This window comes from Planococcus citri, chromosome 2 (assembly GCF_950023065.1).
Source record: "Planococcus citri chromosome 2, ihPlaCitr1.1, whole genome shotgun sequence".
In the NCBI taxonomy this organism is placed as follows: domain Eukaryota; kingdom Metazoa; phylum Arthropoda; class Insecta; order Hemiptera; family Pseudococcidae; genus Planococcus; species Planococcus citri.
In genome coordinates this window covers 2,998,141-3,024,829 of record NC_088678.1, presented here as the reverse complement: position 1 = coordinate 3,024,829, position 26,689 = coordinate 2,998,141, and the positions used below count along the sequence as shown (strand labels likewise).

At 38.1% G+C, this 26,689-nt stretch overlaps 1 protein-coding gene across 1 annotated transcript; it reads left to right on the top strand.

Moving 5' to 3' along the window:
* The first annotated feature begins 1,671 nt into the window (after window positions 1-1,671).
* LOC135838232 (uncharacterized) lies at window positions 1,672-10,361 on the top strand. Its single transcript, XM_065353856.1, has 2 exons — window positions 1,672-8,234; window positions 8,352-10,361. The coding sequence occupies exon 1, from the start codon at window positions 1,672-1,674 to the stop codon at window positions 7,165-7,167; it is 5,496 nt and encodes a 1,831-aa protein (XP_065209928.1). The 3' UTR covers window positions 7,168-8,234; window positions 8,352-10,361.
* The last annotated feature ends 16,328 nt before the right edge of the window (window positions 10,362-26,689 follow it).

The following is a 26,689-nucleotide window of genomic DNA, read 5'->3' as shown; positions in this document are numbered from 1 at the left end:
CGAGGCGTCGCGAGGCGGGAGGCCACGCTCACAAGCTCAAGAAAGCTCAAACATACCCCAAAGTGACCCAGTGCCACCGGATGGTCGTAGATTCGGATTCGACAACCATTTTCAGTGGCAGGACGTACCGGAAAGATGGCAGCAAGGACCTGCTTTTAGACCACCTCAGGGTTTAAGTCAAGATGTACGATTTGATAGACCTGCAAGCAGAGGCGCGTCACTCGGACGCATGAATAACATTCAAGAGAGACCTCAAGTGCAAGTGCAAAATCAGAGGAGCGAAGCTGAATTGCTTAGAGCTGCTGAGTGTGCTGAATTGGGCTTGAGAATCGCGTACGAGCCTCTGAACGATAATATCAACTATGGTGCAGGAAATAGCGTGGCTAAACTGAACACGTTGCAAATATTGAAAGTAACGTATACGACCGAGAACGAGTACGAGCCGCACCTTTTTGTACGTCAATTTGAAAGTGCGATGAAGAGCATGTTCGCAACCGAAGAAATTTACATAAGCATGTTCAAACAGTTGGTTGAACATCCTGCGGCGCAAACCTGGAATGCAAATACCAGCACGCAGACATCGTACACAGCCCTGAGACAGTCGTTTTTGCAGACTATGTGGAATGAGCAGCGCCAAGAGAATGCCTTAAATCATGTCAGAACGTTGACACTTCCGAACACGTCATCAACGGACATGGCTAATACAGCGCTGCGCTGGTTAAGAGTGGTCTCGAACGTGCAAATTAACGAGTGGCAGATGATAAACGCGATATATCCGAGACTTGATAGGTTATTGAGAGTAAGAGTGTCAACTGAGGAGCGCAACGATATTGTGCTGTTTGCGAGACGCTTGCTGGAAATGACCAAAAACGAGGAGTTTTTGGATAATGCGCAAAATCAGAGTCAGGGTCAGAACCAAACGAGACGTAGGAATCAAGCCAATGACAACTGGCAAAGAAACACCAACAACAACAATGGTGGAAGAGTAACGTTCGATGATAGGCGCACGAATTCGAATAACAGGCGTGATAATTATAGATCTAACGATCGAAGAGATGATAGAAATAGGTCTGACACCCGAGACACTCGTGATACGCGCAACAATCGCGACACACGCGACAATCGAGACAATCGCAATACCAACCGCGACCGAGATACGCGCAATCGTGATGATAGAGACACGCGCAATCGTGATACCAGAGACACGCGCAATCGTGACGATAGAGATGCGCGAGATTCGAGAGACAATCGCGATAAAAGAGGAGATTCGCGCAAACGTGACACTGATGCGAATAAGAGCGGCGCTAACAAAGGCGATAATGATCAGAGACGCGAGCGTGATCGTAGGGCTAGAGATGGCGGTACAGCCAACGAAGCTGAAGGGGATTATAGAGATATAGATCCTGGGGAGTCGTTGGAATCAGAGGAAGAAGGGTCGGTAAGGTCTGATACGTCGTCTTTAAACGACGACCAGACGCAGGCTTAACAAAACAAGCCACAGCCCCCACGCCCGAGCCAGATCTCCCCTACGAGCAATATGACTTAGTTGGCGACGCTTTCGCTCAAATTTTAAGTAGAATTATCGAGTCAAAAGCTAAAGAGAACGGTAGCGGAGATGATGCCAAAAAAGAAGGCAAAAAAGACGTTGAAAAAATCGCAAAGAAGTGCTCCATGGCAACCATTAGGGAACATGTTAGAAAAAGAGAATTTGAAAAAAAGAAAGTCATTCTCTCTCTTGGCACTTACGAGTTGAATTATGGCAATATTCGAGACAGCCATATGAGACGCCTCCTACGTGAAATAGTTGGCACATTAAAAGAGAAAGGTGTCGAAGACATTAAAATTTTGTTTCCAATGATTTTTCCAGCTGGAAAAAACGACCGAGGAGTTACAGCTAAAAGATATTATGCTTGGAGGAGAATTTTTGAAGAAGTCTGTGACAACGAGTCCGTTACTCTGTGGTGGTCGCCAGCAGCAGTATTTATCAGGTTGATCAGGTTGGAAGATGGAAGGTTGAGGTTTCAACCTGACAAATCCGGCAAGGTCATTCCAAGAGACAATAGGCTGCAAAAGAAAGCGAGTGGCTACGTGCCAAACGAAGCAGGCGAAAAAGAGTTGCTTTTCGAGATGAAAAAATGTTACAACCATAAGTTTAAACCAAAAAATTCAGTGTTCAATTCGCAAAACTTATGCGTAGAAACGAGTACGAACCTGTCTGCTGAAGTTGTCACCGAGTCGGATGGCGATTATTTAGTCACCACCAAAGAGTCAATTGAAAAAACGAAAGCGAAAATGCCAGAGAGTAGCAGGCCGATAGCGCAAATTATTGAAGACCTAACCAAGATGGAAGTGAAGCTGTCTCCGGATTGGCAGAAAAAAGTCAAAATGGTCTGTAAAGCGTGGAAGAATAAGCAAGGTCAGCCTATGGAAGAAACCTCAAGCGATGAAGAAACAACGAAATCGAGCGATGGGGCACCAGCCAATCATCATGAAGTCGCAGTCAATCAGGCAGCTGCAGATCAGAGTAGCACACCAGAGAGTGACGTCATTGATGAGAAGCGGACCGATCCAAACACTGTTGAACCGTTAGTGAGAAGCCAGATAGAGAATTTCGATCAGGCTAAGACCTGTGTGGTACCGCTGCGGTTCGCGGACTTAACTTTATTTACTCAGTTAGATTCTGGCGCTACGCCCAATATCATGTCGGAAACTTGTGCCAATAATTTAATAAATAATTATAAAGAGAAAATTGAATTTATTTATTTAAAACGAGTACTTCAGTGTAGATTGGCTAACAACCAAGTGGTAAGAACGTGGAAAAAGGCAATAGTAGTGCCATTGAAATTTGGCAAGCATAAGATCAAAGTGCCATTTTTTGTGATGCCTGGTGACAACAAGTTGTTACTGATTGGCACGAAATCGATCGAGAAGCTAGACATAAAAACAGACGTAAAGAAAGGTACTGCTACGTGTAGGCCACCTGGCACTCACAGAGCTGAAGAGGTTGTATTTGCAAAGAGAAGCGAATATCGGGTTGAAGACATGTATACCAACCAAATACAACTTGAAGAAGAGTACCAAAAAGAGACAGTAGAAATAGTTTCACGAGCTGATTTACATAGTTTTTTTAGAAAGGATGGAAGGCCTAAAGACGATGGGCCTGAAATCTTTGAAAGAAACCTGAGAAGGTACCTAGGTGAAGCAGTTCGTGAAGGAAGGATTACGAAAGCCGAGTCTGAGGAGGCACTCGAGGAGCTGCTCAAATTCAGAGATGTGTTTAGTAGATTTCCGGGTAAATACAAAGGAGCTATGGTGAAATTGAAGTTTGTTGACCCTAACAAAATTCCGAACTTCGTAGGGCCTAAATACAATCCGTCAAACAAACAACTTGACAAAATTAGACGTGCTTTGGCTGACATGGTTGAGCAAGAGGTAGCAGAGCCGTCTGATACGACTTACATAAATCCATTAGTGCCCAACGAGAAAAAAGACGGAAGCGTAAGACTGTGTTTAAATCCAGTAGAGTTGAACCCGATATTACAAACTAATTACAACGAGGCGGGCCTCTTAGATAGAATAATTACCTCAGATGGAGAAGCCCGTTTCTTCACAACGTTAGATTTCACGACAGCCTTTTGGCAGTTGGTACTGGATCCAGAGTCGCGCAAGTATACTGGTTTCAAGGTCGATGGTAGAGTCTACCAAATGATAAGACTCCCATATGGCTTGAAAATTTCATCTGCGGAATTTGTAAAAGTAATTAATGAAGTAATACCGGATATGCCTGGAGTTACGAAATACGTGGATGATTTGTTGCTAAGGTCACTCACCTTCTCAGAGATGCTGAGGCTGTTGAAAAAAGTACTTGAGTTGTTGCGTGAGCATGGGCTCAAACTTAACCCGAACAAGTGTAAATTCTTTGCCAGTTCCACCGACCATCTTGGCTTCAATATTTCAACTAGAAGCATAAAAAAACAGAGTAAGAAAATTGAAGGCTATTTAGAGTATATACAAAAGAAGACGTTAAAGAGAACTGGTAAAGTTAAATTAGGTAACGTAAGAGATGTTTTAACCTTAATAGGGTTAACTGGTATATATAGTCGCTTCATCCCTAATTATCAAGATATTGTGAAGCCACTCTATGATTTAACTCGGAAAGGCGTGCCATTTGTATGGGGCACCGCTCAAGAGGAAGCAGTAGAGAAGCTCACAGTGGAATTTACGAAAGAGTTTGAGCTTATGTCACCAGTTGACGGAGAAGATTTATACCTAGATACAGTGTCTACTGAGCATTCGCTCAATGGAGTCTTATACCAAAACATCAAAGGTGAAGACAAAGTAGTAATGTTCGTGAGTAGCGCGTTTAAACAACATCAGCAAAATTATACGTTAATTGAGCGCGAAATGTTCGCTTTAGTAAGAGTAATAAATAAGCTCCAGCTTTGGCTCCATGGTAGGCGGATACACGTGAGAGGTGACCTCCAGTCAGTCGTGCACAAGTTTACAACTCTGGCTAAGGTGCATAGAAAAGCGGCTGGCTGGATCACAGAGTTGAATTGTTACGACCTCGTGTATGATTTGAAACATAAAGTAAGAGGTCAATGGTACGGAATTCAGGCGCCTGAGTTGACAGTTTACGATACAAATTGGACAAACATGGTGCCATTAGATGTGTCATTTGTAGAATTGGTAAAAGATGAAGTCTTGGATCACCTGAGACGCTTGGACATCTTCCAGAGTCGTGATAGGATGTGTACTAAAATAGTGCGCAAACTGAACGCCTCAGAGCTTGACATGACTGCAAAACAGTTAGAATCAAAGAGAAGAATGCAAGCTAAATATGCAGTGATCAAAGAGAAAGACAAAGAATTGCTATTCAGAAAATTCAAAGATGGCTCAAGAATTCCAGTGATGCCTGACGAGTTGTTCAGGGATACCATTTTTTACTTGCACGAGATGTATGGCCATATTGGAGCGCATAAACTAGAAGCGGTCTTTAAACGATTATATTATTCACCAAATATTGTGAAAACTACACGAATTATTACGAGCGAGTGCATCACTTGTAGAAAGACCAAAGGTTATAGCGAGAAGAAGCGCTTGCAATTTTCACAAATAGAAGCGTTTAACATAGCGGATGTCATTTCTGCGGACCTGTGTGGACCAATAGCGAACGAGTACGGAGAGCCTAAGTATATGTTTGTCGCAAAGTGCGTATTTACGTCGAAAGTGTGGATTATTCCACTGGAGTCAATTCCAGCTGAGACAGTAGTGCATGCGATGGAAACTGTGCTCAATGATATAGAGAAGCTGGGCCACAAAGTTCGCAAAGTAATTACAGACAATGGCAGCCAATTTAGGAGTGAGGCGTGGAACGAGATGCTCACCGCGAATGGTATAAAAATAGGCCATACTACAACTTACAACCCTCAGTCTTCTCTGGTTGAGCGCACGATGCGCATAATTGGAGATAGGCTGAGAGCAAAGTTGAACGATGAGCCCGAGAATGACGAGTATACTCACCACGGTTGGCACGTGCATGTTAAGAAAATAGAGTCTGAAATAAACAATACCCCTACTGAATTTGGCATAAAACCGAATGAGGTATGGGGCATCGAAGATGAGTTTTCTGCCAACATGCCAACCAAATTGGCTAAGTTAAATTCTAAGTACCTGCTCAAGAAGCTGCAGCAGGACCAAATCGAGAAAAATCCTAAATCTGTGACTACCGAGACGCTCATGGAAAAGCCTATGGAGCTCTCAAACCTGATACGTGACGAAGATGGTTATTACTGGGCAGCCGTTGATGGAGCTTGCTCAAACAACGGTTCCAGTGATGCCATAGCAGGTATAGGGGTGGCTTGGACTCCTACTGGAGAATTTAATATATCCGAAAGAGTAGACCACCCTAGGTACCGGAATACCAATAATTTGGCCGAGGCGATAGCTCTGTGCAAAGCTATGAAAGTGATGCTCAAACTAGGTGCAAAAAGAGGAAAAATATTTTCGGATTCATGCTATTTAACAACAGCAATAAATTATAATGTAGAGAAATGGAAGATCAATAACTGGAAGAATGCTAGTAAAAAACCAGTTGTGCACCGAGAAATTTTTCAAGAAATTTTAGAATTGAAAGAAAAGTTTGAGAAGTTTGAGTTAAAGCACACACCTGCGAGAAGCTTTGATCGTAACAACCACGCCGCTGATAAGCTAGCGCGTAAGGCGGTGTATACACAAGAGTTGGTAGACCTGCGAGTTGATGAAATGACCGAGCAGCAGGCGTTAATTTCATTTATTCGAGAAAAGAGAAAGCTACAAAGATCAAGAGATGAAGTAGCATTTTATAAAATTAAGGGAGACCCCATTTGTTACGAGGAGGGGGAATTAGTTATGCTTACGGAACACAGACAGAGCTCATATGATAAAGGAGTCTCGAAAAAATTGTTTCCTAAGCGTTTTGGGCCTTACATGGTCATGAAGCATGTCGGAGATAATGCATACAGAGTAAGAAGCATAGCTAACGAGTCTGATGAGCAAATTGTCAATGCTAGGCAAATGACAATTTATTTGAATTTAGAACAACAAGAGAAGCTCAAAAATGATCCGAAATTAAAGTCAAAGACAGACTCAAGGCCCTTAATTGAAAAAATTAAAGAGAAAGTAACGCCGAAAGAGATAGAAAGGCCAGAAATTGACGAGGAGGTCGAAGAGGAGGTCATTGACCCTAAAATACACGATCAAGTAGCAGAAAGAGCAGCTAGGCTATTGGCTAGAGAATTGCGAAAGAAAGAGCTAGAACAAGCTGAGGAAAAGAGAGGAAAGAAACTGCAAGAATTCCAGAAACTCAAAAAGCATGCGAGACGCAAGTTAGATGATAAAGAAAACGAGAAGATTGCTACGTGCATTAAAAAAGCCGTTGGGTTGACAACAAAGGCTGGAGAGATACTTGCGAACGCGGAAAAGAAAGATAGAGATAGAAAAAGAACGAAAAAGTTGAAGCCAGGTGAAAAAGCACCTGGGTCAGACGATCCGGATTATGTACCACCTACAAGCACGAAAAGAAGAAAAAAGAAAACAGTAAATTTTATAGCTCTGGAAAAATTAGAATCTCATCACCGTGTGATGTTCGTAGAGTTGTACATGAATTACGAGGACGTGCTGAAATAAAAAGAGAAAAAGAGTAGCTGGAATTCGAGGTACTGGTTGGTGCCTAAATTTTAATCTGTAAATAATTTTTTTTTATTAGTTTTACATCTTATTTTATTCAAATTACTCGTAGCAATATTTTAACCTAGTTTTAAAAAACCAAAAAGAGCAAGCCATCGAAAGTAAAAGCAAGTTCTATCCGAGTAGCATACGAGCTGTATGAAGAGAAGTAGTACTAGCGAGTACGCGGGGGGTAGAATGGAACGAACGCAACGAGAACGAAAACGAGCGGCTCCCCGCAACCTGTAGTTACGAAGCAGAGAGTAGTCTGTACGTTAGCGAGTAGGCGGGGGGTGGTAAAGAGTCGCACGCATCAGCTGATAAAACTAGATCGGTTGAAACGAACCAACGAACGAGGAAAGTAATGCCAAGGACGTTGCAGTTTTGATGTATTATTGATGCGTGTTATGTAATAACGTGAATGTTTGTTGAAAGTTTGTAGTGAAGTGCGTATTCGTAGAGTTCGGCATATTGATGCTTTTGTGGTAAATTTTGCGCTAATTGGTGATCGTAAAAGCTCACGTACGCGTGTGTATGTGCGAAATCGTATAATTTGGCGTAAAAAAGTAAAAAATCGGGTAATTTATTTGAGAAGTGAACAGTTTGCTGCATGTTTGTTTCGGTAAGGTCTAACAAAGAAGCCTAAAATCAAAATGGCGTAAGTCTATTGAATATGGTTTTTAATTCGCTCGTGTTGTATTTTTCCGTTAGAAAAGTGAATAAAAATTCGAAACGTGTTGATTAGAAGAAAAATTCCAGTAAAAGAGTAGCTCCTCGTGTATTTCGACTGGGTAAGTTGAATTTGTTTATCCTCGTGTGCAATTAATTTCATTGTGTTACACGATACGTCATGCTTAATTAGTGAAAGATTATTAATTTAGTGTGGTATTTTTTGCACACAGCCGAAGAAGCTACCGGCTATACGAGAAGCGACGTGGTTTTTTGTCTTGTTTCAACGAGTTGGAAAAACGATAGTGGTCAAGTGGTGGCATGAAATTTTTCGACGAAGTTTTGTTTTATTACAAAAGGTAAGCGAAATGCACAGAGTAAACTATCGTATATGTGAACGTAGTGCTAATTGGAAGTACGTGTAATTAAAAAATGAACTACGAGTAGCGTATTGAGATGTTTATTACCTGTTTCAGCTGATTAGTTGGACGTTTGAGTAGTAAATATTCGTTTGACGAGAATTCTATCGACGCTGAGATTAGGTAAGCTGGATTAGAAGTACCTACGAGTAGTTTACACGTACCTACAAACAAAGTAAGATAATACGAAAATTAATTACCTGTCGATGCTTTCAGTAATAAGACATATTGGATCGCAGTAAATCGATTCGAGAAGCTGGAAGTTTATTTTAGTCAGACAGAGGTAATTAGGATAAATAGAGTAGATTACGAGTAAAATACGAAAAATGCATTTGTACTTACCGTTGTGCCGTTGATTTGCCACAGCTATTGACGTAAAATGGATGGCGCGGACGAAAGAGAAGATATACCGAGACGAGCGTTTGTTTGGGATGATAGCAACAGCAGCACTTCCGAAAGGTAAAGATCTTCGATACCTGTAAAATAGAGTAAAAATTAGATTATTCTCGAGTAGCATCGATAATTAACAGAGTACGGTGTAATTGTTATTCAAATTTAGCGAAGAGGAGAAGACTGTAAATTATGTTATTTTTATAATTTTTTGAGAATGTAATTGTTTTTTTTGTTTTCGTTTGCCAAGAGAAAAGCCAGAGAAGCAGTGGTTTTTTCTATGTTATTTTACAAGTAGATGGATTGATTAAGTTTAATTTTGTATGTTTTTTTTTAGTTTTGTTTAATTGTTTTGTTTGCGAAAGGTATACCAAATAAAGAGTAGTGTACCAAGAAAGTGAACAAGAGTGAATCGATTTTTTGTGTTTATCGTCCAATGTGATATTTGTGTTCCATTTACGTGAATTCTGTGGAATAATTTCTGTGTTAGGCAAACGAGTAGAAAATAAGAGAATTGAATTTTTTTTTATTTATATTGTTGTATCATCGAAAGAGTAGCCAGAATACGAGGTGAAAAATGTGATATAGAATAAAACTTACGTAACGAGCATTGATGTTTTCATTTCGCGAACCAACGTGTTTGAACCGGCATGGTAATAATGGGTAGCTTTGAACACCAGCGAGATACCTGTAAAAAACAAAAAGAGAAACAAAGTACAAAGTTCTTTTTGGTAAAAGCAGTAAAAGAGAAGTAAAAATATTACATCCCGTGACAGGTATCAACGAGTAGCTGCGTAAACAATCCGAGTAGCTGGAGTTAGCGTGCGTGAACTGGTCTAGACGTGTTGGAATTTCAGCACCTGCGAAAAACAGAGTGTTAATATTCAGAGGTAGACTATGAGTAGATGAAAGAGTAGTTACCTGAATCTGGAAGCAGTGAAGCAACGAGTTGAACTCAAGTGAAAAACCTGGAACAGAGAGAAAGAAAAGAGTTGAATTATTCGAGTAGCTCACCTGAGTAGTTTCACAGGGTTCGAGTCAAGAAGAAGTTCCAGAGTTCCAGCCAAGTTCCGGCCCAGACAATGGTATGATGTATAAGATTAACATAGTGATAAAATTCGATTGTAATATTATTATTAACACAAATGTTTAGATATGTTAATCTTAAGATCGCGAAAATGTAAAAAGATTCTGCAAGAGTAGCCAGATAGGGATGTAGGGCCATATAACGAGCAGGCCACATCTGGCATACGAAGCGGGGCAGGGGGAGCCCAAGTACTCTACGAGACGCTGAGTAGGCCTCTTTTAGGCTGCGTATCCAGACGGGCCCCCGAGCTATACCCAGCCGGGGCATTATGTAGAGGGTACTTGGGACTCCATGTTACCACTCTACAGTGGTAATTTGATGCCCAGGTCGGAGGCTGCACTGAACCAGGTGCAACGCCATCTGGTGGACTGGTTCAGGGAAGCTGACGGCCGAGAGTAAGTTACAGAGTTGCTTCGCAGTTTTCCAATCTTCTTCTAACGAGCAAGATAGAGCTTTTACGCTAGCTTGGAGAACGTTTATGCCTTTAAGCAGAATCTTTCGTTGTTATATGAATGGTAGTAATTGTACATTGTAGCAACATGTACTATAAACCTTGTTCATGTGCTTGAATAAATATTCAGAGTAAATCACTTTGGTCATTTATTGCGTTGTTATATTTATGAGAGTATTTGGTATATGGTAAAACGGAGTTAGGTATTTGATACCGTGAGACTTAGTCGTTAGTAGGCCTCAGAGCCAGATGGTATAAGTAGTCTGAGGGCTAACAACGAGTAGTGTAGGATTTACCATTACATGACCAGGAGCAAATTGAGAATCTCAGTCCATCAAATCCAAGTTTTGCTGGATGATAGCGATGGGAAGTTCTGCGCCAGGAGCTGCTGCGACCATTTCAGTTTCATTCTATTTTGATGGAGGGAGTTATGCACCAGGGGCCATATTGAAAATTTTAGTCCACAAATTAGTGTTCAGCTTGATGATGGTGGTGGGGAGTTCTGCGCCAGGAGCTGTTTTGAAAATTTCAGTCGATTAAATCAAAATTTGTTAAGCTCAGGGAGTGGGAGGTCTGCGCCAGGAGCTGATATGAAAATTTCAGTTTTGTTCTATTACGGAGGAATGAGTTCTGCGCCAGGAGCTGCCATGAATACTTCAGATCACTTCAATTACGGTGTGGGGGGTTCTGCGCCAGGGGCCGAGTTGAAACTTTCATTTCAATAAATCAAAGCTTGCATGGCTGGATGATGAAAATGGGGAGTTCTGTGCCAGGAGCTGCTGTTGAAATTTCAGTCATCTAAATTAAAGTTCCGCTTGATGATGGTGGTGGGGAGTTCTGCGCCAGGAGCTGCTATAAAAACTTCAGTTCAGCTCAAATAAAGAGGAGGGGCTTTGCGCCAGGAGCTGCGTCAAAAATTTCAGTCCATCAAGACTGACTATCCTCACTTCTTAACAATTGAGCTGAACTTGAATTTTAAAACAGCTCCTGGCGCAGAACCCCCTACTCCCCAATTGAACTGGATAGACGTTTTCAAAGCGGCTCCTGGCACAGAACTCTACTATTATCATCAAGTTAAACGTTGGTTTAAATTCGATAAAATCCACCAAAAATGAAAAAATCAACTTGGGTAGCTGAAATATTGGTTATGGGTGTTTCAGATCATGCTTTGTTTGAAAATCGCAGTGCTGTTGATTTTGGAGGCAGACACCGCAGGGGTTTTTTTTGCAAGTAAGTACCTGCCTACCTATCCTAGCATCAGAGTTACGGTCTCCTGAACGACTCGATGCCATCGACATTTATGTACTTACTCGGAAAGATTGAAAATATGATAGATATACCTACAAGTCAAATTTCAGCCATTCACATCTATTTGGCCAAATTTTAATTTTTTTTGCAAGAAATGAGACGACATTGAAAAGTGAAAGTTATTCAAAAAACCAGATCGAGGAATTAATTTCTTGATAATTTTTGAAAATTATTCTCCTTCAGTTTTTAAATTGGGTGGAATTTGATCATTAATCTTGGTGCTGCTTATCATCCTTTTTTTCCTAGAAACTTTGCTACTGCACTTCCTTAACATTTAATGCCCATTACCAACGCCTTCTTCATCATAATGTTTCCATCGAGTTTCAAAATTCGAGTCACAAATAGTGAAAATTTCTTCCTTGTATTTTTTTCAATTTTTAAGTACTTCGAATCCTTATTTTAAGAACAATATACGCCTATGCTGTGAAATGTGCATCTTGGAATTGACAACGCTGCGCCGATAACCGAAACTATAAAATTAATTCAATCGTTTCATTTCCGACATCCATAACCAGGTATTCCAATCGAACCAGGTTCAGAGAAAATGATACTCATTGAAGATATACGATTCGTCACCTTGCTCAAGTCGGCGCTACAGGAATGGTGTTATTTTGACGAAGAACAGGTTATGAGGAAAGTGCGAGTGAAGTTAATTACCTATCTCGAAGGGATGTGCAATACACGAGTACATACTTATACATATAAAAGTACTAGACCAGGTACACCTATGGCGATGGCGCTGGCGCGATAAAATTATCTCGGTGGCTGTACTGTACATCCATAAGCGCCAAGATGTACATCGCTGTACAGTGTACATAGCCTCGTACGAAAGCCTGTAACGGTGCCGATTGGTGAACTTAAACAGACTCGGGGTAATTGTGTATCTAATAAATTAAGAATTGTAACGAAACACCATCGCACATCGCAGCGCGACCGCGTGTTAACACCGACAATTATTTTGAAAACTAACGACCGGCCGCTGAAATGACACGTATAAAATGTAAAAAAAAAAAGCTACATACACGATACAGGTATGTGTCTATGTAGAAGTACTCGTACTAGGTATTTTTCAACTAGCTGCAGTGATGATGATGATGATGAAGAAGGCAGCAGCAAAGTGCAGAGTGCAGAGTGTACCTACCATATAGACGAGAGAAGCGTAACGTAACGCGTTGTCGATGTGGCGAATATAATTCATTTAGGTTTTAATATGTAAAACGAGTAAATAATTTAAATATGTTAATTAAATAGGTACAGGTTATCGGACACTTATATGAGTGTTTCGTTATCTGATACTGATATTCTTGAACATGAGTTTTAAAAATCATCGCATCGCGTCGCTCTGCGCTCTCGCCATCGCTGCTCGTTTGACTTGGCGCGATTTTACAGTAACACGAGTCATTCGAAGAAGACGCACGCGCGTCACTCGTCCCATTCCCAGTCCCATATGGGTACATGGTGTGTACTTTGCAGCGCACTGGGCGAATATATGAGTATGTAAGTAGGTATATATACGTACGGCTATAATTTATTAATAATATTGAGAAGAAATAGTGGATGAAAGCTAAGTCGTAAAATTCGATGTCACTATCTGGAAAACGCGGACGCGCCGACTCTGACCATAAAAACCGCTGTATTCTCATATACCTACTCGTACCAGAGTCTTCTTCTTTCTCTGAAGACGACTGGACTCGCTAGTTTCAGTTTTTTTTTTCATCATCATCATCATAATCTTCTTCTTCACCTGAGCTATATTCTCTATTCGCGTGTGGGTGTAGATGTTCGTCCACTCTCGGCTAATGGGGTTTTATACCGACGATTGCGATGAAATAACGCGGATTTTGATTGAATTTCTTAAAATCAACGCGCTTGTTCTATTGCCAAGTTCGGCTCGAATTTATAACGTTGATTTGGATCACCTTATTATCGTATAGGTACTTTAGTTTTCTAGAGCTATTCTGCTGTCTATTTATGGACCTTTTTGTGGTTTTCGTGTCTTTGAAATCGATATCACACTCGAATCGTCGCGTCATTATTATAGGAACTCGTTATAAACGGATATCTACTTCGAGTTTTATATGGATATTGCATAAATTCCAGCAGAAAGACACGTGATGTTGCATATTTTTCAACAATGGGCTACTTAAACGACAAAAATTTTGAGCTGCTGAAACGATTTTTCAAGAATTTGTAAAAATCAACAAAATAAAGTCAACTCTAAAATCGATTGCAACCGTTTTTCAAGCCTTGCTGCAGTCTCTGACAACTGCCAATATTTCTGGAACAATTTCAGTAAGCTTAGTCTGAAGAAATATCAACTTTTGCTGGAGAGAATAAAAAAAAAAAAATGAAAAATTTTGCTTGGGCTGTAGCTGACAAGGGAACCTCTTGAGGTGTCCGCCTCCGATTTGAACGGGACCACGATTTTTGGAAAGAGCATGTTCCAAAACCCCCAATTCCAAATTTTCAGCTGCCCAAGTTCATTTTTCGATTTGTGGCGAATTTTTGAAAATCCAAAATTGACTATTTTGGTGATTTATGCTTTTTTTTAAAAAGTACGTACTTGATCAGTAAAAATGTGCAAAATAAGTCCCAAAACTGAAATTATCCCCCCAAATCCAAATTTCGCCATTTCCAGCCATTCTGGAGCCATCAGCGCAATTTTTCAATTTCTTCAGGATTTTGAATTTGCTCCAGAAGGCGTGAATATGAAGTTGGGCAGCTAAAAATCGAGTTGTGTGCTATACTCGAACTTATTAACTAATATATTCACATTTGAGCCGATTCTGGAGGGAACACCTCAAGAGTGGGTTTTTGACCAGATTTTTTCATAATAAAAATATCTAAAAATTAAAGTGAGGCCCAAGAAAGGCTGTAAATGGCGAAATTCGCTCTCGTGTGGTTAATTATGACGAAATACAGCGATTCGCCCAAATTTTGAAACTTTCCTCGCAAACGGTAAAATTTTGATTTTTTTTCTGATTTCTTATTATGAAAAAAGCTGGTCAAAAAACCACTCTTGAGGTGTCCCTCCCAAAATCGACTTAAATGTGGATAAACATGAAAAACAGATCGAGTATAACACACAACTCGATTTTTAGCTGCCCAACTTCATATTCACGCCTTCTGGAGCAAATTGAAAATTCTGGAGAAATTGAAAAATCGCACTGGAGGCTCCAGAATGGCTGGAAATGGCGGAACTCGGCCTCAGGGGGTTTGTTGTGTTCAAAATACAACGATTCGAGCAAATTTCAAAAATTTCCTCGCAAACGTTAAAATTTTGATTTTTTTGGATTTCTTATCATGAAAAAAGCTGGTCAAAAAACCAAAAACCACTCTTGAGGTGTCCCCCCCCCCAAAAAATCGACTCAAATGTGGATAAACTTGAAAAACAGATCGAGTATAACACACAACTCGATTTTTAGCTGCCCAACTTCATATTCACGCCTTCTGGAGCAAATTGAAAATTCTGGAGAAATTGAAAAATCGCACTGGAGGCTCCAGAATGGCTGGAAATGGCGGAACTCGGCCTCAGGGGGTTTGTTGTGTTCAAAATACAACGATTCGAGCAAATTTCGAAAATTTCCTCGCAAACGTTAAAATTTTGATTTTTTTGGATTTCTTATCATGAAAAAAGCTGGTCAAAAAACCAAAAACCACTCTTGAGGTGTCCCGCCCCCCAAAAAATCGACTCAAATGTGAATAAACTCGTTAAACAGATCGAGTATAACACACAACTCGATTTTTAGCTGCCCAACTTCATATTCTCGCATTCTGGAGCAAATTCAAAATTCTGGAGAAATTGAAAAATACCGCTGGAGGCTCCAGAATGGCTGGAGATGGCGAAATTTGGATTTGGGGGGTCAATATCAATTTTACGACTTATTTTGAACATTTTTACTGATCAAGTACGTACTTTTTTTTAAAAAAGCATAAATCACCAAAATAGTCAATTTTGGATTCTCAAAAATTCGCCTAAAATCGAAAAATGAACTACGGGCAGCTGAAAATTTGGATTTGGGGGTTTTAGAACATGCTCTTTCCAAAAATCGCGATCCCGTTCAAATCTGAGGCGGATACCTCAAGAGATTATCTTGTGAGGTAGATTTTTTTGATATATGTAATTGGAATGAATAAGGACATTCAATAGAAGGGTTCTGACTTCAGATGAAAAATATTCAAAACACATTTACACGCCTTACAATGACCCCCCCCCCCCCAATTTTTTCAAATTTTGGGGCTCCGAGGAAAGTTGTCTCTCAAGACGAGGATTATTTTTTAAACTTCTGGCACAGAAAGAGGAAATTTTCAAAGAATGTCTTACAAATTTTGATTTATTTCTCTATTCCATTTTTTACAATTTTTTTCAAATTTGGGAAGCTTCATAAGAGTGGTCAGATGTTTTTTTTTTCTGGAAAGATATTGGTTTTTTAGGAGAACTCCTACGCAGAAATGGGAAATTTTCAGATTATTGCATTTTTTGACAAGTCGTTAACCTAACATGCCCATTTGACTCATTTTTCATGGGAAAAAAATCGAAATTTGATCACGTTCAACGTAAAAATATATTTTATTTTCAAAAACCCCGAATTAGTTTTCAATTTGTAATTTTTTTGCTTCAGAATTTTTAGTTCATGAATTTCGATTTCTGATTGCATGTTTTTCAAAAATTTTGATTTTATGGATTTTCTCTTTCTGATTGAAAACGCTCAGAATTTTGAATTTAATATTCAGTCTTAAATTTTATTTTCAGTTTTTGATTTAATTTTTTTTTCTTTGTTTTTGAAGTTTTACTCATTGACTTGTGAAGTTTGAATTTGCCTCTGTTTTTCATTATACTTAGCTCTCAAAATTTTCATTTTATTTTCTACTTTTGATCTGGTATTTTCACAATTTATAAAAGAAAACATCAGTTTTTATCTACTTTGAGTCGACCCGATTACTTAATCAAAAAATATTAAAATGGTCCTAAGACTGTTCAAATGTGTTGGGATCGCACAAATATTTTTGGTCAAATCGGATCTGATTAGATCTATGGATCTAAATTTTTTCTAAAAAAAATAAGAGCTCTTATTTTTCCCAGAAAAAAAATTCGAAAAACTTCAATTTTCAATTTCAAACATCAAAAAAAGTTAAAATTTATTCAGTTGTTTTATTTCGACCTCTTTCTGACGCATTTCGTGAAAAAGTTGCTAAGAATAATCACACTCATAGCAAAAAAAATAAAATTCATTTATTTTTTAAATTTTTTCGAATTTTGATTTTTTTGTGATGAGTTTATTTCATTGAGGGAAGGAGGTTTTTCAACTTTTTCAACGGATACGTAAAAATAGGGGTCGAATGGGTCAATTTCACCTATCAAAAGTTTTTTACATGTTTTAAATCAAAAAATCGCATTTTTTCGCAAACTTAAAATTTTTTAAAATCAACTTTGCAACACGTTACCATCCCAATTTTTTAATACCGTTGTTCAGCATAAAAAGTTGTCCATAATATATTTTTTTCAGAATTTTTGAGAGTCGGAACGATGTGAAAACGTCGTTTCGAAAATTTTTCAGCCAATTTTTTGTATGAAAAAAAGGGGCAACACTGATTTTTATGATAACACCAAAAAGCCTTTCAAAACCCCTAACTATGGGAAAATGTTCCATTTTGGCAGGCATCGCAGTTATCGAGTAACCCACTGCTGAAGAGGATGATATTCTAAGTTCACTGAAAACTGTGACACCCCCTGGATGGCTGCCTTTAAGAATGGGCTAGAGGGCTGCGATTTGCGTCATTGGTCATCCCTTCGGAAATTCTTCCCACAGCAGAGATTTCAAAAAAATTGCTGACACCCCTTTTGGTCGAATTGACGTGGCATAATGACCCCATAATCTAAAACTTTACAGCTTTTCGAAATCACAGGAGCTGTCTCTCGTGGGTCTTGTTCCGTGAGAAAAAAAAAACAGATCAAAATTGGTGACTGAGTAACCGAGATTATTTTGTAAGATATGTATGACTTGCCGATTGAATTTGCCAAGTTTCAGCTTGACCAAATCTTCGCAAATAAGTGATGAACAAAGAATCATTCCAATTGACGACCTTCACTTTCGAGTATTCCGCTCGATCTTCGTATATCATCCTATATCACTAATTAACTAATCAATCGATGAATAGAGTCGACGATGGCTTCTTTTTCGGTACCATCGATAATACGATTACGAAGAATCGTCCACCCACGCTCATCATACCGATACGGATCTTGATCTAGTATCTGCGGAAGATGCGAACAACGCCCGTACAACCATCAGGGTCAGTTTTTTCAATTACTGGAGTGCATATTGGCGTTGAAAAAAACGTACTTAGCGATAGACTATAGACCTTCTTCTTGTTCCGTGTATCGTGGTTGTCGAACAGAATGCAGACAGTATTTGGTCAGTGGATAGCGCAGTTACAGATGCGACTGGGGAACACAGGGATGGAGATTACGAGCAGGGGAAAACAACAACACGCTGAGATATCGAACGCTGGGTATATTAGCCGAATCGTGCCGCTCCGCGCCGCCTTCCTTGATTCATGAATCGCGCTCAAATCTCTGATTGATCGACTGTCTGTAGTCACACCGCTGCTAAAGCAACTGCCCTCCGATAAATAATGAATAAATTAATAAAAATTGACGTACGTGTATCGATTTATCTTCCCAACATCGACAACAGTTCTATAGTATTCGAGTACCTGCATATTGTACAAGAAGGTACTTAAAGATGAGCAAAGACCAGACACGAGGCGAAGAAGGAGGAAAAAATAGCCAAGTGGGAAAACCAATCGATTCGATGAATTATAATTGAACGAGAAGAATGACTGCGGAAGGGGGCAAGCGTGAAAATCGCCCTAGTCCGAGCACAGTACGCGGCGTTGAAATATTTCCTCGTATTAATTATACGAGTAGATAGATATTATAAACGCGTATATGTAAAAAAGGAAAAGGCATAATTTCAATATTGTTCTTGATTAAATTCAATTTATTCTCAGCGACGACGAACGGTGCTCGTGTGTTTATTACGGCGCGGTGCTAAATGAGAAATGAACGCCTGGGCTCAATGAAGAAGACGAGTTGATAGATGAAGGGGAAAAAAATACTTACTCGATAATAAAACAGACGCGTTCGTATATGGTTTCCCCCTCGGCTCTGCCTGAATGCTTTCCAATAATAATACAGCGCATCGCCTCATCGCTGAAAGAATCATCTTCCAATACACAAAAACTAGAATTGTATATACACATACAGGTACGTCGTGTATTTGGCCACAGGCCTTTTCAATCATTTACCGGTTTTATTGCTTTTAAATGAAAGTAAAAGTGAAAATTAACCGTGCTCGTTCGCTTTTATTTTATTAACGTCGCGTCGTCGCGGTGTCTTCGCTAATTAATCGTATGCCTGCACTGTGGTCTATGGGATGTGAAGTTGCAAAAGTTGCAATTAGGTACTCTGGCTAGGCAAATGAGTTTTTTTTTTCAGTTCAAGGAGTATGGGCAAAATCAATCTTGCGAAAATTCCAGATCAAAATTAGAAAATAAAATTGAAAATTTTGAGAGCTAAGTACATATAATGAAAAATACAGTTAAATTCAAAATTCACAAATTAATAAGTCAAACTTCAAGAATAAAGTAAAATGTCTCAAAAAAAAAAAATGAAACTAAAAACTGAAAATGAAATAATAAACCTGAATTGCGATCAAAAGCTGAAAATAAAATTTAAGACTTGATATATTAAATTCAAAATTCCGAGCGTTTTCAATCAGAAAGAGAAAATCCTGAAAATCAAAATTTTTGAAAAACACGCAATCAGAAATCGAAATTCATAAATTAAAAATTCTGAAGCAATAAAATCATAAATTGAAAATTAAGTCAAGGTTTATGACAATAAAATAAATTTTTACGTTGAATGTGATCAAATTTCAATTTTTTTTCATGAAAAATGGGTCTAATGGGTATTAAGTAGATACCTATTTTAAATTAAATATTGTCAAAAAATGCAATAATCTGAAAATTTTCTATTTCTGCGTCAAAGTTCTTCTAAGAAACCAATCTCTTTTCAGAAAAAAAAAATATCTTTAATCCTTTAAGCTATTTTTGTCCACTGTTATGAAACTTCCCTAACTTGAAAAAAAACTTAAAAAATGAAGTAGGAAAGCAAATCAAAATTGGTAAGACATTTTTTAAAGATTTCCTCTTTCTGTGCCAGAATTTTTAAAAATAATCCTCGTCTTGAGAAAAAACTTTTTTGGGAGTCCCAAAATTCGAAAAAATGCAGGGGAGACATTGTAAGTCCTGTAAATATTTTTTGAAGATTTTTCATCTGAAGTCAGAATCAGTCGTTTTCTACGTAGGTATGATAATTTTGAATTTTTTTTTTTTTTTTTAAATTTTGTCGCTCGATGAACTTGAAAGCTGCAAACTTTTGGAGCATGATGAAGATGGTGAAATGTCAGTACTTCAAAAAATCAAGAAAAACCGCCCAAAACTTAAGAAAATTTTTCGACTTTTTGAAGTTGGCAAAAATAAAAGTAAAATTTGCACCACTGGGTTCCAGAATATTTCCTCACTTTCAGGAATGATATCTTTTAATGTTTTGACATAATTATCGTAGGTACCTATAATGCGAAATATTACGGAGAAAAAATTTTCAAAACACGAATTGAAACTTCCAACCGATCATGAGACCCCAAAAAGTGGTTTTGGATTTGCACGGAAAGAGCACAAATCAACGTATAATTTCTAATACACCACTTTCATTTAGGACTGACCATTTTTCTTAAGACAGGTTATCAGTAGTGACTTAAGAGAAAAATTCACGATTTTTTCAATAAAAGCCCCTCTTTGAGAGCTCATATCTCCCCTCTGATGCACATTTCGATTGACAGGTCAGCAGGACTTGCACGAAATTTTTCAAACCTTACAAAGTTAGATCGAAAGATCATGCAAAAATTTATCACCTGTCCAAATTTCAAGTGCAAAAATCAAAATTTTACCAAATTGACCAAGAAGCTAAAATTTGAGCTATTCCCTATTTTCGACATGCTAAATCGATTGGAAACGGTTTCAACCCGTTTTGAGCAGTTCTGGAGCCTCCAGCAGATTTTTGAAACTCGAGATTCCCACAAAATTCCATCAAATTGGAGTTGGAAAGCTAAAATTTATTCTAAAAACTAATTTAAATACGCTACGAAGTGCTGCAGGTAAATTTCAAGTCGTTTTGGAGCCTCCAGCGACTTTTTGAAAATTCCTGAAGCCTCCAGCAGATTTTTGAAAATTTAAAATTTCACACAATTTAATGTAATGGAGATGGAAACCTGAAATTTACTCTACACTCCAATTTTAACACCCTCTAAAGATGACTTCAGGTGGGTTAAAGTCATTTTGGAGCCTCCAGCGGCTTTTTTGAAAATTACTGGAGCCTCCAGTAGATTTTTGAAACTTGAAATTTCCCCAAAATTTCATCAAACTGAGATGGAGAGTCGAAATTCATTCTGCAAACTAATTTCAATACGCTACAAAGTTGACTGCTGGTGGATTTCAAGTCGTTTTGGAGCCTCCAGCGACTTTTTGAAAAGTTGTATGGCGTTTTTTTGGAAAATTGAAATTTCCTAAAAGTATCTGGAAGCTTCAAAACCATTTGAAACCACCCTGTAGTCTGCGAAGTAAATTTCAGCTTGCCAACTCCATTTGATAAATTAATGTTGCGGGAATTTCAAGTTTCAAAAATCTACTGGAGACTCCAGTAATTTTCAAAAAAATCGCTGGAGGCTCTAAAATTACTTCAACCAACCGGAAGTCGTCTTCAGAGGGTGTTAAAATTGGAGTATAGAGTAAATTTTAGCTTTCCATCTCCATTTGATGGAATTTTGTGAGAATTTAAAGTTTCAAAATTCTGCTGGAGGCTTTAGGAATTTTCAAAAAGTTGCTGGAGGCTCCAAAACGACTTGAAATTCATCTGCAGTACTTCGTAGCGTATTGAAATTAGTTTTTAGAATAAATTTTAGCTTTACAACTCCAATTTGATGGAATTTTGTGGGAATTTCGAGTTTCAAAAATCTGTTGGAGGCTCCAGAACTGCTCAAAACGAGTTGAAACCGTTTCCAATCGATTTGGCATGTCGAAAATAGGGAATAGCCCAAATTTAAGCTTTCTTGGTCAATTTGATAACATTTTGATTTTTGCACTTGAAATTTTGACAGGTGATAAATTTTTGCATGATCTTTCGATGTACGTTTGTAAGGTTTGAAAAATTTCGTGCAAGTCCTATGTTGAAACGCAAAATCTGCGATTTCGGCTGACCTGTCAATCGAAATGGCCGCCATTTTGTAAGTAAGGTCAACTTTTTTTGGGTAAGTTTACATTAAAATGTTCCTTAGGGTGTCCCCTTTAAAAAAAAAAGTTGCCCCAGAAGATCGGGGGGGAGGTGAGTTGCAATTACTCCTATTGTCATATGCCGGACTAAAATTGGTAAAATATTTTTTTTGGACATCCCTGCTTTTTATTGCAGTAAAAGTGTTTCTCAAAGCACCTGTTTCACAAATTTATGAAAATATACTCGAGTAGGTACATACAAAATAAAAATGATCATTATTTGATATTTAATCAACGAACAAAACTTGAAAGTTTGGCGCCGCCACCACATCGCCTCGCCCTCCTCATCCAGCTCAATCACCAGTAAGGCACACTGCAAATACCTTCCTGTTCTGCAACCATTATAGGGATTTCACAAACTGGATAACTCGTCGCTGATTCGCATATCTTAGGTCACATTAACGCGCCTCATCAAATCTATCAAGTCAAGTTAAAGTCGTCTTACGTTAGGTCTGTCGGTTGACACGGAACAGCAAAAATGCCCATACAGCGTTCGCGGTCGGCTACATTGTACATGGCCTGCGGGCTGTGGCCACGATAACCAACACACATACTGTATCTACGAGTATATTCTTCAGCATAAGCTATACATACTCGACCGAGCCAATGTACGTATAATAAATCGATACGACAGATATTTAAATGCGAATTGTCCTGGCGGGAGATGCGTTTATAAAATGAAAATACGCGAACGTATCATATAAGGTTCAAGAAAGAGAGAAAGAGACGAGACGAAGCGAAGGCGAGGGATAAAACAGGTGATATGGACGTTAGTTCGCGTAGTACACACTGCACAGTGCACATAGAGAAAGCATGAATCTGAGAATTGCATCTTGGAATAAAAGCAACCTCCTCTTACGTTGTTGTTGTTGTTGTTGTGGTTGTTGTTGCTGCTGCTGGAGCTGGTGCAACGGCAACAACAAAACATGCGAGTATTCCGTTCGTGAGAACTAACAGCTTGTAAATATTGCCCATTTCATTTATACTCTTTACCTATAATGCGATTGATCTTTACCGAGGTCACCAATATACCGAGAGACGCGTATCAGCTATGACATATCTGAAACAAGACCTATTAATCACTAGATAAACGTTACAAATCAACCGTGTAAATCGCATGTTTCAGTTCCAGTATCTTTGCTCTATGCTATAGACTGAGAGCGAGAGCGAGAGAGCCGAGTAGATTCGACGTGAATCTCCTTTTTGCACTCTTTGCCGTAAGAATCTATATATATGTACGAGTATACGAGTACTCGTATGTGTACTCGCACATACTGCATAAGAGTATGAGCTTCTGTAAGTTGGTATATTAGGTGTTGTGTGTATGGAGCATCGTAATGCATCGTACCAACTCAAAAGATCATCAAGAAGACCAACAGATCAATAATATTACGAATTGATAATTGAATAAAACGGTCTTCGGAATAATAAATAACAAAAATTACGTACTGTAGAAAGTAAATTCTCCACTTTCAGCTCGTATCCTAATTACATTTGTAAATTGAGATCCACTTCTCGTAATTTAACTGACAAATGTTTATCCTTTTCGCATAATCTAATGCCTAACAGGTTTAGCAGGCGGAATTTTTGCCATTAAGACTCGTTGCCAAGCCCAATTTTTCAATATTCGCTTCGATGATCATATGCCACGAAGAATGTAACTTGGAAGTAACAAATTTAGATGGAAAAAAGTCGTATACCGGAAAATCATTGTAATATGTCCGCTGGCCAAGCGCATTCCTGGATTGGAGTTCTTTTTAAAAAACAAAACCTGTTCGACTAATTTTGAGTTGGTATCAGGTGAACTACATACATGAAAAATTCAAAATGTTTCAGACTTCCTCCGTCGAATCTGATCATCCAAAAATTTGCTCAAAAACATTTTTAAATCAAAAAAAAAATTGGCCAATTTTTCGCTTCAAAAAGGACATATAATTAGAAATGTTTCAGCGCTTACCGCTAACACACAGTTTCTTCCAGACTGATGGTGCATAGCATTTCATATAGTTAGATAGTGGGAAAATAGGATAAAATCGTCACCATGTTCAAATATGCACATTTCTAAACTTCACAAGCACTCAAACTTTCAAACAGTTTTTTCTCAAAATACAACTTTCACACATATGTCCTTTTTGCTATGACGTCTTCAATTTTTAATTAAATAAATACAAATTCTGAAATGGTATCGTCAAAAAAAAAAAAAAATCATCACTCATCACGAAAAACGTTGTTTTTCACCTACGAATTTTTTAAATGTTTGCCCTCGCTTCGATTGGCCCTCTGTGGTTTTTTTTCAAATTGAGATCGAACTTTTATACATACAAATCTATTAAGTATGTATTCAAATTTTAAGAAATGTTCAAACCAAAAAAACACACTATTCACCAAAAAACATTGTTTTTCTACTTCTCGAAACTAGCTTTTGCTCTCACTCCACTCGGGCCTGTTTGCTTTTCATTTTCAAAATTGAATATTTTTTTTTTAGAGAGATAGAGAAATATTTTTTAAAAACCCATCATTCAAATTCTAAAATTTTGAGACAAAAATTTTTTTTCAAAAATATAGTTTTTTCATCTTTTAAAATACGATTTTTTACAAACTTTTGCCCTCGCTTTGCTCAGATCAATTTCTATCTCTTTTCTAAACCAGAAAAAAATTCATTTTTGAAACTTCCATAAATTCAAAAAATAAATAACAATTTTTTATAAGCCCTACTTAATGCGAATTACATATATCAATTGGAAAAATTGTCATAACTTTAAAAATTCAATTATTTTTTTCGACAAAATTTATATTTTTTTTCTCATGGCAAATTTTTGTTCCACGCCCCCCCCCCCCAAAAAATCTCAGGTTTTGTTAATGTCAGGTTGACTAATTTTTGCAAAGTTGAATATAAATATAAAGACAAAAACAAAAATCATTTGCACAACTTGCATTCATAGTATCCAAAGCTGAGAAAAAACAAGACGAGAAAGATTCTCACGGGAGAGGGGATAAAATTTTGAGGGCCCCATTCGGTGCATCCGTCAGAGGTCCCCTACCGGTCCGGCTCGTCACTGATTAGGGGTGTGATGTGATCGAACTGGTCTGATCACCTCCTCCCTTCAAAAGAAACATTTAGACGAAAAGTTGGGAATTTTGGGAAAAATTGGGTGAGTTGGAGAAAGTTGGGAAATTTGGGAAACCTGAGGAAAATTAAGTAAGTAGGGAAAATCAAAGAATTACCAAAATCCATGGGTTTTTACTTCTTGAATTACCTACATATACGTAGATCTTTAAAAGTTTCTGCCCTCGTTTTGCTCAGGCAAGATCATTTCCCTTCTCATTTCTCTCACCAGATTGGAGAGTTGAAAAATTGACTTGTCACATCAAAAATACTGTTGTTTTATATACTTGAAATTTTTCAAAAAAAAGGGTCTCTCTGGTTCATTTCATTCAAATTGCTAGAAAGTCCCAACATCTGCTAAAATATCAAAAAATGTCCTATTGTTACCGAAAATTTGGAAACAATAATTTCTTGTCTTTGTAAAAATTGGTCGTTTTTGACAGTATAAGTAGATAGTGTTTGTCCTGAAAAAAAATGAAAAATTGTGAAAATCAACTTTTCGAATTATCAATTTTTTAAAGCTTTTGCTTTCACTTCGCTCGGGTAGATTTGAATTCTACGCTTGCAATTTTGCAAAAATTTTCATAAATGAAAAATTAACTTCGGAAATTTAAGAAAAATAACCAAACATACCTACAGATCTGGTCCGTGGGTAAAACAGTGCAAAATGACTAATAAAGATGCAAAATTTCATTAAAATGCCAAAAAGCAAGAAATGTTGACGTTGAAACTTTTTATATTGAAAATTATTTTTTTGTACCTCCATAACTTACTGTACATTTTCTGAAGGCGAAAATTCAAGTATTCTGTTATTCTGTTTTTAAATTAAATTTTCAAAAGCCAAAAAATTAAAAAAAAATTGTGAAATTGGGATTTTGGATTTCTGTATCAACATTGCAATACACATAGAACAATTCAAATTTTTTGTCAAGTATAAAAGCATTGTTTTTAAACATTCAAAATTATTCAACATTTTTGTTTTCAACTGCCTCTTCTAAAATTTGGACCACATCTGGCAAATAGGCATGAAAAATACTGGTCGGTGGATCGAAGGTAAAAAGTTGAGAAAATTCCAGTCTTACCCCCTACCCTCCGCGACATCACTTCGTCACGTTCCTCTGATCAAATCTAATCTTGGGTATCGATGATGATCTGATTATATTCCATAAAATTAAAAGAGATCCTCTCAAAATTTAGTCAGCTTAAAAAGTTTTGCATCTCATTCCGTCTTATGTTTTCTTCAATTCATTCAATTCAAAGAAATGGAAATTTCACACGAAGTCTTGTTCCCTCGAGGGATAAGTGTCATTCCAACCAACATGCACAAAAAACCATCCAGATTACGGGATCAGACTAGAAAGTATCCTCGTGTGTCTACTCATCTATTAAATACAATAAAACCGCGCGAGCAATTGCGACAATTCTAGTTTCGGGGCGAAATTTCATCAATTCGTCGACAGGTAGGTCTACCTATGGGTTGGCAGAAGCAGAATTCATCTCGATCACGAATACCTCGTGCCTGTCCAATATAGAGCGCATCGATCAGGAAGATACACAAATTACACCTGCCGAGCACGACGATCAAAAGAAAATCGACGGGGTAACGCGGTTGAATAAAAGTATTCTCGGATAGGAGACGAGGTGGGGTATTAAAGACGACA

What these genes read in the sequence shown, in the direction of transcription:
- LOC135838232 (XM_065353856.1), top strand. Translation starts at nt 1,672, where the DNA reads ATGGCAACCATTAGGGAACATGTTAGAAAAAGAGAATTTGAAAAAAAG.